General features: G+C 38.2%; 1 protein-coding gene and 1 pseudogene across 1 annotated transcript; one reads left to right on the top strand and one right to left on the bottom strand.

Annotated features, from left to right (window-relative positions):
* Positions 1 to 4038: 4038 nt before the first annotated feature.
* LOC126490629 (olfactory receptor 8B12-like) lies at positions 4039 to 4869 on the bottom strand. Its single transcript, XM_050125701.1, has one exon. The coding sequence runs from the start codon at positions 4867 to 4869 to the stop codon at positions 4039 to 4041; it is 831 nt and encodes a 276-aa protein (XP_049981658.1).
* Positions 4870 to 7624: 2755 nt separating this feature from the next.
* LOC126490640 (60S ribosomal protein L31-like) lies at positions 7625 to 8009 on the top strand (annotated as a pseudogene).
* The last annotated feature ends 3934 nt before the right edge of the window (positions 8010 to 11943 follow it).

Genomic DNA, 11943 nt, shown 5'->3' with positions numbered 1-11943 from the left:
ATCTGTAAATAGCAATAGTTTGACTTCTTATTTATTTATTTATTCTAGTGTCTTTTACATCATGTATCTTGAGCCCATTCATTTCACCATCCCTTCACATCTACTCTCCACCCCTGTACCTCCCAAAATAAAACAAAATTTAAGAGAAGAAAAGTAAAAAATGTAAAAAGAAAAAAATTAAAAATATAATTATGGAAGGTGTAGTGTGACATGGTGAGTCATGTCACAGACCCCTTTGTCCACATATTATTACTTGCAAATCTTCATTGCAAAAAGTCATTGGTCTGGTTTGAAGCCTCTAGTTTCTATTACACTATTGATGCTGGGCCCTCACTAGAACTCTAGGACTGTTCCTGGATAGCCTGTTGTTGTCCTGTGTTGTGGATCCTGCAGCTTTGGGTCTGTGAGTCAGTAGATCATAGATGGGGTGGATGTTGGGATGGGACAAGTCATAACCCTGGGCCTGTGTTGAAAGTCATGGAAATAATGGTAATTGATAATTCAGATGTCAACCCATCAAAAGAGTGACTCTGATGGTGGTTATTTCTGTCCAGACAAGGCCTGCAGGACCATCGGCTCTAGCAATTGTTGCTCACTTTCTCTAAAGCAACTTTGTGTCTCACCTATACCTGTATTGTGGTGTGTAATTGCTTGTGATGTATATATGTAGTCTTATGATTTCATCTCAATGATTGCATGTATATCTGTGTGTAGTCAGGAAGATGACTTTTCATTTAGTTATATAATTTTGATATATAGAATGTATGCTTTATAACTAGATCTATTTGTCCCTTGTGTACTTAGACACTTAAAAGCCTGCTTTGTTCCTTTTTTGTTCAGACTAACTGTACACAATTAGCTCCATTTCACCTCAAAGCAAGTTCAAACTAGACTTAAGGCTTTTTGTAAATGGATCATAAGTTTAAAAACTACAGCTATGCACAAGGTCAAAGTCACAGATGTCTAACCAGGTTGCTACGCAAAGCACCCTAAAAAAAAGCATGCCAATTCTTTGCTTGCCAGTCTGCTAACAATTGACCTACATGTCAAAGTTTGTCACTTGCTGCTGTGCCCCACCCCTGCCCTGGTCTGGTCACTGTCTTGTTCCTGTAACCATGAAGCCTTGTGCTACCATGGCAATGGCTCAGTTCCCCATCACTTACCCTAGGAATGTGTTTTTGACCAATGAGAGGTAACTATTTTAATTTTTATCACTTCAAAGCTCCTGTGGAGAGATGAGTTTTTAAGCTAAGAGGAGAAGAAGCTAGCCAAAGCTTTAATAGTTAGAAAGAGGACAAGAAAATTAGAATAGAGGCAAAAGAAGAATAAAGAGACTGATTCAGAAAAGTACATGTGAGAGAGTTTGCTATCTCTCAGATACCCCCCTCAAAAAAAAGGGGGTTCTTTTCACTTGTTGTATCTTCCAATCTGAACTCTGAAGAGAGTTTTAGGACCAGACCCTTCAGGCTCTCATTAGGACCTTGGCAGTTGTAGGGTTGGTCCACCAGATTAAAGGTGGGGACAGCTCTCTCATATTTAGTTTCAGTCTGGCTCATCCACACATGCGCTGACAGAGTTGGCTCTCCTGCTCACATGACCACAGGGCCAGCTCTCCCACCTGTCCCAGGAATTGACTTCTTTTCAAATTGGTATCCCCTTGATCTCCTTTGGTTTTCTTATTGCTCTAGCTTGATCTTTAAATAGTATAGAGAGTTGACATATAGATAGTGGACAGGCTTCTCTTATTCCTTATTTTAATGAAATTACTTTTAGTTTCTCTCCATTGAATTTGATGTTGGCTGCTGGCTTACTGTATATTGCTTTTATTATACTTATGTATGTTCCTTGTATCCCTGATCTCTCCAAGACTTTTATTAGGAAGGGGTGTTGGGTTTTGTCAAAGTTTTTTTCATCATTTAATGAGATAGTCATGTGTTTTTATCTTTCTTTCTCTTCATTTGTATGATTGATTACATTAACAGATTTGTGTATGTTGAACCATCCATGTATCTCTGAGATAAAGCCCACTTGATCGTGATGGATGATCTATTTGATGTGTTCCTATATTTTATTTGTGAGTGTTTTATTGAGTATTTTTTCATACAGGTTCATTGATTTTTAATTCATATTTCTAGCTAGCTCATAATTTGGATGTTCACATAAGTTTTTCTACTATATTAATGAAAATGTTGAATAAAATGTTAAACTGAATAGCTAAGACACTAATTGGGTTAGCATGTTCTTAAAACCTAATGCAAATACTTCTAATAAGCAGCTTTCTTTCTTGATAAATAACTGTGTCCCTCCAAATTATTCATTGTTCCCTCACTACTCCCAATCAGTTGTTTATATGAGTCACAGATTCCTCCATCAAAGCTCAAATACTCAAGTTCATACTCAAAAAGCTTTAAATTCTGCTTATTTTTTTTAAATATATATTACTTTGTTTTCAGCGTTTTTATAACAATTAAGACTCCAGGAATCCTAACACATGAGACTGAAGTTGTTGCGTTCTACACATGACCTGTCTCTTAAGTCAATGACAAACACATAATGCAGTCATGTTTCCATTGTCACTTGACTAAAAACAAGGAAATTTTTCTTATTTTATTTAAAATGTAGTATTGAAAATTTGCTTGATTTTTAAAGATTTTTTAATGTGTGTGTGTGTGTGTGTGTGTGAGAGAGAGAGAGAGAGAGAGAGAGAGAGAGAGAGAGAGAGAGAGAGAGAGAGAGAGAGAGAGAGAGAGAGATGTGTGTGTGCATGTGCACTTGCAAGTCAGAGGAAGGTATTGGATCCTAGTTGGAAACCACCTTATCTAGATGCTCAGGACTATGTGCAGGTCCTCTAGAAGAGCACCTAGTAGAAACTAGTGGTAGTATCTAGTGGTAGCATCTCAATCCACTATCCCAAAAATAGCCTTCTTAAGAAGCAACATTACATTATTGCAAGCTGAATCATATTTTAATGTATTATCATGTTTTTAAATGGAAATCTTACCAAGGGGTTAGCACTAATATCATACATCATATACCAACAGAGCATATTATACAAACTAATTAACTTGTATCTTTCACACTTAGTAATATATAATAATTAAAGAAAAACAGGTCATGAAAGAGTAAGTGGGTGCATGGAAGGAACTTGAGAAAAAAAAGAGAATGGAGAAAAGATAATTATAATTTAATTTAAATGAGATAATTTTAAAATTATTATCAACAAAAGAAAATCATGAAGGAGGAACAATATGGCAAGAAAATTCAGCATAAAGACAAATCATAAAAAGACATGAAATACACTTTCTGGATATGAGTTTATTTTGATAATATTTTGTTACCTTTGAATAACAACAAATTTCTAAGTCTCTAATATCTGTTAAATGAGACTCGATTAAATAATTTATCAGGCCCATTCAAGAATAAATGGTCTGTTATTATTTTTAAAAGTTCATAAAATTAAAAATTGGATAAGTTACAGAGCCTGGCCTGTTGGGATACAGGCTATGAACACTAACTATGCTGACACCATGAAATGTTGCTATTTTCTTTAACATTTGCAAGTTACAGAAAAATAGAGTTTACAAGTGAAAGAGAAAATAACACCTAATTATGTATTTGTGCATTTTCACTAGAGAAGTACATTTTCTCATTTAAAGAAATATTGGAAGAATAGAACTGTGTTAAAATCTTGCTTAAATATGATTTGAAACACTGTTTCTGGACTGAATGTAGTTGGGTGGTAGAGCAATTGCCCAGAATTCATAAAGACCTAGGTTCACTCCCTAGTGCCATAAACTCTTCTTGTGCAAGAAGAAAAACATCTAGACCTTGAATACCTCACTGCAACCTGTATCTTCTTATCCAAACACAGATTTTCCATATGAATATTACTCACTGACATATCACACTAGTGCAGCTCATGACACTGGTCCTCTGTTAAGAGAATACTCTGCCGAAAAGGGTTTTCCTCAGAGCAACTTGTACATCCTTATTTCTCAAGCTATAGATCAGAGGGTTCAACATTGGTACTACAATGGTTTAGAACACAGAAGACACTTTTCCTTGGTCAAGGGGTAATATGGAAGGTGGCTTGAGGTACGCGAAAGCCCCAGAACCAAAGAAAAGACAAACTACAATTATGTGGGAGCTGCAGGTGCTGAAGGCCTTGGACCTGCCCTCTGTGGAATGCATGCGAAGGATGCTAGAGAGGATGAGGGCATAAGAAATGAAGATGCTGACAATGGGCACGCCAATATCAAAGGCCACCACAATGAAGACAACCAGCTCATTTGTGAAGGTGCTATTGCAGGACAGCTCCAGAAGGGGAAGGATATCACACATGAAGTGATTGACAAGGTTGTCAGCACAGAAGGTCAGATTCAAAATGTTTCCTGTATGGGCCATGCCTCCAGAAAAGCCCATCCCATACACACCTAGTAAAAGCAGTAAACACACCTGTGGAGACATGGTGACTGTATACATCAGGGGGTTGCAGATGGCAACATAACGGTCATATGCCATGGCTGACAAAATGAAGGACTCCGAGACAACAAAGAAACAAAAGAAAAACAGCTGTGACATACATCCCGAATGTGAGATGGTGTTCTTCTTTGAAATAAAACTCACCAGCATTTTGGGGATGATGGTGGAGGAGTAACAGGAATCTATTAAGGAAAGATTGAAGAGAAAGAAGTACATGGGGGTGTGCAAGTGAGGGTTCAGCCCTATCAGGGAGATTAATCCCAGTTTCCCCACCATGGTGACCATGTAGAAGCTCAGGAACAGGAAGAAGAGGGGCATGCAAAGTCCTGGCTGGTCTGTCAGGCCTGCAAGGATGAACTCTGTCACAGAGGAATTCTTGGCAGTCATTCTTTTCAGGAGGAATCCCTGTGTGACAGAGAACAGGACCAATGAAGGCAAAGAAACATCATCACTATCCTCACAAATCTATCCTGTTTTGGAAGGGGGAACGGAGGGTGGGAAGAAGGGAGGGAGGAAGGAAGGGACGGAAGGAAGGAAGGAAGGAAGGAAGGAAGGAAGGAAGGAAGGAAGGAAGGAAGGAAGGAAAGAAGGAAGGAAGGAAGGAAGGTTGGTTTTTACCATTTCCCACAACCAGCAGTGAACTCTACCTTTCGGATTACTGCAAAAGGCTATCCTTTGCCTCCAGGATCAGAGCAAGTGGTGCCCAAGAGAGGGATCCTGAACAGAGTGGGTATCTTTCAGACTTCAAAGTCAGTCCATTTTCTATGTCCTATCCTCTCCTGCTTCTGTACAAGTTGCTAAAATGTGAGCCTCTCCCTTGGATGAGTCTTGAGAGGTAGATGTCACCAAGCTGTGACAAGTCTGCACTGTAAAAGTGTGACATTGATTGGGTGTCTCACAAACTCATAGGTGCATGAAGGGTGAATAAAAACATTATACACTAACACTTAATTGGGGGTTTCTTAGAAGCTCTGAGAAGATGTGATCATATTATTATCTTCTTTTTACAGATTGAATAAGTGCAACTATGAAATACCCAAAGTGACAAACCCTCCAGACTTCAGAGCGAAGGGGAGCCACAGCAGTCCCACCCACAGCCTGCATTTATAACCTGTGTTTCATGACTGATCGGGATCACACAGGCATGGACCTTCCTTTACTCACAGCAGGAATGTTCTGGCTACTGTTTCTCTCCTCCGAGGTGTTGTGTGAGAGATAAAACCCTGGTGAATAGAAGACAGCAGCTTAGAACTCCAGATCTCCTTTCCCAGGCCAAAGCTCAGAATCTTGGATTCATCTTATAACTCTCTTTGTACTGAAACCCTTGACTTTCAGCTGTTAATTTATCAGAAAGTTCCTGAAGCTTCCTGGAGGAGGCAGCTCCTGTCCTGACCTGCAGTAACAGGAGAAAAAACAGTCGTTCTGGATCACAATCTCAGTGGACTGATTAGGAAGACTGAATCACCCTCGGGATCATTTCCTCAGAGTTACTTTCCCAAAGGAAGCAAAAATACTTGCTTTCTGTAGAACTGACAATTTGGCTTTTGAAGAAAATTTTTCTTTCAGCTAATAGTTACCTAATAATATTCAAGAAAAAATATTGTAAAAACAACAATAGCTAGTTCTTAAATTCCCTGTAAGGTACTTAATGCTGTGTCCTTACACTGACTCATGGGGCTGCCAAGATCTAAAAACTCAAAAGCATATCTATTTTGTATTTGTGTATTTAGGAATATATATGCATATATATGTGTGTGTGTGTATAACAAAATCTAATGAAAAAGAGGCCATGAATTTGAGTAAGGAGGGGTATATGGAGGGTTTAGAGGGAGGAAAGGGAAGGGAAGAAATGGTGTGATTATATTATAAACACAAAATAATAGAAAGAAATAAATTTTTTAAATCATTTATTCATTCCTTATCACACCTCTTTCTTCCACTGCTGAAGTCTGGACCTCTGCAAGAGAGATGGTGTGCTTCAAAGTACACAACTATATCCAGACTGCCCAATTCAATGTCCTTATTCTGACCATTAGATCAACTTCCTTATGGAACCCACTGAAACTCATAAGGCAGTGTCTTTTAAAATGATAAATAATGTCCAATGATTTTTAATAGAAGTGAATACAGTTGAGAAAATTTTTCAGGGCTATTATACTTTAGCATATTAAAATATAAGGTTTATTCAGATGTCAATTCATTCCAGGAATTAATATTAATTAATACTTATCAGAAATCGACAAGAATGCTAATTCCCCTTTCTGACATCTCATTTAAGCAAGTTTAATGATAGCCCCCTCCCCAAAAAAAAAACTCCCGAGGATAGCAGGACAGTTCTCCAGAGCAGCCTCTTTCTAAACTACTAACTAGTCAATATTCCGACTGTCTCTGCCTTCCTCCATTCTCTCTGAGCACTTCTCCCAACTGCCTCTTTGCTTTGCCTTTGTCTTTCTTGTCTTCTACACCCAACTTCACACCCCTGCCTTCACCATCCATCCTATATCTAGGCTCTGTCTCCTTAAACATCAAAGCCAGTCATCATGGAAGCCAGGGAAGCTTAGACCCTAAGGATCTGGAGAGGTTATCGCTCGTTCTGTTTTTCAAACCTGATTGCTCTGTACAAATATCTAGAGTGAGTCTTAGAAAGAAAGTCTGGGGCAGCAATCAGAATCTCTGGGTGTGATGCCACAGCATCTTTCGAATATTTCTAAGTATTTTCAGTATCAACAACTTGGGGATTCACACAATTACCAGCTATTCTCATCTCATGAAGACGCTGTTCAGTTCATAGAAGGTAAGATGATGACCTGAAGTGACAGATCTGCCTTAAGTCTCTCCGATTCTGATCTCTTCTTCTCCATGAACTCATATAACCTTTGGTATGTCTGGAATGCAAAGTAAAAGTAATAAAAATGTGTGTCATACTTTAAAGCTCAGACATCAGATTGCATGCAATAGAATATCTGGCATAGCACCTTTCTAAGCACAAGCAATGTAAGAACAACAATAAATATCTCCTAAGTAAATTGGGAGCATGGGGACCATGGGGGAGGATTGGAGGGGAAGGGAGAATCAAGGAGGGGAGCAGAAAAAAAATGTAGAGCTCAATAAAAATTTTAAAATAATAAAAGAAAGGCTTGGGCCCGGCAGAATGGCTCCCACAAAGAAGGGTGGCAAGAAGAAGGGCCGTTCTGCCATCAACAAGGTGGTGACCCAAGAATACACCATCAACATTCACAAGCACATCCATGGCATGGGCTTCAAGAAGCGTGCTCCCTAGGGCACTCAAAGAAATCTGGAAATTTGCCATGAAGGAGATGAGGACTCCAGATGTGCAGATTGATACCAGGCTCAATAAAGCCGTCTGGGTCAAAGGAATAAGGAATGTTCCACACCGTATCCAGGTACATTTGTCCAGAAAATGTAATGAGGATGAGGACTCACCAAACAAACTCTACACATTAGTAACTTACATGCCTGTTATCACATTCAAAAATCTACAAACAGTCAATGTAGATGAGAACTAACCTACTGAATCTCAAATAAAGTTGGAGAACTGCCTTAAAAAAATAATAAAAGAAAAAGGAACAACAATAAAATAGCTACTTTCAAACTTGAGCAGCAGGATATAAAAATAAAATTATGACAACTACTGCAACCACCCCAACCTTTCCTTAGTAAAAATTTGCACACCTTACATAGTAAAGTATATATCCCAAGCAAATGGCAGGCGTGCCTATTAGTGAAGCTATGGCCAGAGTTCAAGGATGCTAAGACAGCTGAATGTTACTAAATAGAATTTACAAAGAGCTGTATAAGTAAACACACAGAAATCAATACTTTTAATTAATAAATGTTTCGATAAATTTAACAAATAGTTCTCAAAATATGAAGTACAAATGGTTTACAAATGTATTTAATCACATTTATTTGTTGTGTGCATGCACCACACAGAGACACATGCACACACACACACGCACACGCATGCATGCACACATGCCTAGAACAGCCAAAATGTGGAGGGAAGAGGACAACTTTCAGGCACTGTTTCTCTTCTTCTACCATGTGGGTCACAGGGATTGAACTGTGATTACCAAACTTGATAGAAATCACTTTGCCTGTTAGACCATCCTGCTGATCCACGCAATAAATATTGTAAAGGCTTTCAACATCCTCATCCATCAGGCAAATTCAAATAAAGCTTCTTTAAGATTCCACCTTGCCCTAGTCAGAATGGCGACCATCAAGAAAACAAAAGACTATAAATAGTGGTGAGGATGAGAAGAAAGAAGTAGCCCTGTTCACTGCTGGTGAAATGTGAACTTGTGTGCCCACTATGGAAATTAGTGTGGAGACTGCAAAAACCTAAAAGTAGAACTGCAGTACGACCCAGATATGCCACTTCTGGGCATATGCTGTGGTAATTTGAATAAGAACAGTCCCATACACTTAATAATTAGAATAGTTGTCTCCAGGGAGTAGCACTATTTGAAACAGGAGCAATAGCCTTGTTAGAGGAAGTGTGTCACTAGAAGTGGGCTTTGAGGCTTTAAGGGTCCAAGCAAGGTCCAAGATCTCTTTCTCTTCCTGCTACCTTTGGATCTAGGTGTAGAACTTAGAAGTACCATGTCTGTCTGCATGCTGCCATGCTCCCTGTGATGAAGATAATGGACTAAACCTCTGAAACTGTCAACGAACTCCATTAAATGTTTTCCTCTGTGTCATGGTCACGGCGTCTCTTAACAGCAATAGAACACCGACCAACACATATGCCCAAAGGACTCTACTGCAAAGGAATTTGCATATCCATGCTTATTGATATTTATAATAGCAAGAAAATACTAGAATCTGCCTTGACTTTTATCAATAGGTCATGAAAGTGTGGAACAAATATACAATGTAGTTTTATTGAGTCATAAAGAAAAGTAAAATTTGCAGAAAAATAACTAAATTTGGAGATTATCATATTATGCAAGATAACCTAGACTTAGAAAGATAAAGTATTCACTGCACGTTATCTTTCATATGAAAATGCTAGCTTTAATGTTCTGTTGGGTTATGCATGTGTGTCTGTGTTTGTGTCTGCGTGTAGGTATGAGTGTGGGTATACGTCATAAACCAGAAAGGGAGCCTTGAGAGAAGAAAATGAGGTCTTGACGCAGTGGAGTTTAATAGCATACATGCGACAACATGGGAAAGAGGTTTCTAGAGGTAGAAAGGGAGATGGCAAAGCAAAAGGCTAAGAAAAGGGAGATTTAAAAAAACAAATTTGAAAATGTAACAATGAAGCCAAATGTTGGTATGTTATCTTTTGAAAACTACTTTCAAAAGAAGACAAAAAAAAAGACAAGTCTTCAACACTCCCCATACATCTAAGTGAATATAACCGTTACAAAGGAGCTATAGCATAGTATCAATAAGGTGACCACTTGTCCACTTGCCTAGATCAGCTAAGTTTATGACTGCCATTCTAACCGAGTGATTATTAGTAATGGTGAATCATAAATTATGATGTCCCTCAGCACTCAAAATGTGAGCTAACTTCAGTATAAATCTTGGCTCTATCTCCTGCTAAATATGTGACCTTAGTAGGTGTGCAACCTCTCTCTGAACTTCAATCTCTAACCTCAAAACTAATAATAATCACATCTCAAAGGGGGAATAAATGGTGCTGATTATAACACTTAGAAGGCAAAAAAGAATTGATTAAATAATATTAGCACTCAGAACTGTCTTTCTTAATAGCAGTGATTTTTATATAAATGGCAATGTCAGAACAAGCTGAAAGAGAGGAAAGGGCAGACAGGGAGAACAGCCAGACGGCTTTCCACAGTAATAAATACAGACAGAGGTGAAAGGTGCAGGAGACACAATAATGGAACAGTTGGTATGTAGCGATGTCTCTGTGTTAAAATAGGGATTGATAAGAAAAGCACGAATCAAATTTGACTAAGGTCTGATGCCCAGAAAAGCAGAAACAGACATTAATGAGAAATAAGACTGAGGAGGGCAATTAACAAAATGTTAGAAAGATAAGACCATAAATATCTAAAAGACAAAGATCAAAAAGAAAGTTAAAACATAAGGTCAGACCATAGTAGAGAAGAGATGCATGCTTGATAATGCAAAAAGCAGAGCAATAATAACTTGTTCTAAATGTGTCTTTAAAGAGGCAATAATTGAAATTCAAGGAGTGAGGGCATCCTAAAAGATGGCCGCACACAGGAAGGGAAAATGATTGACAGAAGCATCTAGGATACATGTGCAACATCTAAAAGTGCCTTTCAGAAGTAAAACAGAATGTGAAGTTCAGTAGCATGCTTAGCAATGACCCAATACGTCCTTGTGAAGAACAGGAATAATTATAGGAACCTTAAGGATATTTTTGAATATTGTACATAGCCACAGAGAATATTCAATTTAGCTAATAATTGTAGAATAAAAGAAGTTATGCAGGTGCCAGAGGAGAACAACAAAGGTAAAGGGTAACTGTAGCCTAGAGCTGCCAAGAGGACAAACTAGGTATGACCTTGAATTACATCATTCCCTTACTGCTTACCCATTCCTTAAAATTTTGGAAAAGTGCTTGTCTATCAAACACAAAGCCTGGGTTAGACTCTCAGCACCAAACATACTCGGTATACTAGTGCATGTCTGTGATCCCAGCACTGAGAGGGTAAAGGCAGAAGAATCAGAAGTTCACGGTCATTCTTGGCACCAGAGAAAGTTCTGTGGTGAATTATAATAAATATTATAATCAAATATATTATATATATATTATTCATAATAAAATAATATATTTTGTGTATTATATTATATATAATATATTATAATCAAAGTAGAAGAGGCTACATGACCTATTGGCTAGTGAGGTCATGGGTCTTAGAGGAAACCCTACTACCACCGGCTTACTAGGCCAGTATAATTCCTAATACATTCTATACTCATGGAGCTCTTATCTCTCATCAAGAAAACCACAACTGGAAACAATACATAGATCAATGGATACAACTCTGGGGAGGCCAACTTCAATACTATAATCCCAAATCTACAACATAACTCCTAGATAGAAGTCTTGACATCTTTTTTAGCAATGATGCCAGATCATTTCTACCCAGGGATAGAAGATTTACAGTCAATGTATTTGCACAAGAAATTAAACAGGAAAGTATCATTAAAACTAGTGGGGAAATGGTGTAGCTGCAGCTGCATCGTGGCTTATCTTTGCTTTAGATAGCTCCACAAAGATTTTCAAAATCAAATTCTTATCTTAAAATATTACATTCATAAACCAAAATATGCCATTTCTCTACTAGAGAATCTATAATTTCCAAAACCAAAAATAGATCAAGATTTGCAATGGGTTGAAATAAAGAAGAGATTAAGAAAAAGACAGAAGCCGGGCGGTGGTGGCGCACGCCTTTAATCCCAGCACTTGGGAGGCAGAGGCAGGCGGATCTC

The sequence above is a fragment of the Alexandromys fortis genome, unplaced genomic scaffold (genome assembly GCF_014885135.2).
Source record: "Alexandromys fortis isolate MF-2015 unplaced genomic scaffold, M_Fortis_MF-2015_v1.1 scaffold_253, whole genome shotgun sequence".
NCBI classification, from domain to species: Eukaryota; Metazoa; Chordata; class Mammalia; order Rodentia; family Cricetidae; genus Alexandromys; species Alexandromys fortis.
Note: the sequence above shows the minus strand (reverse complement) of the source record. Positions and strands in the feature narration are given on the sequence as shown.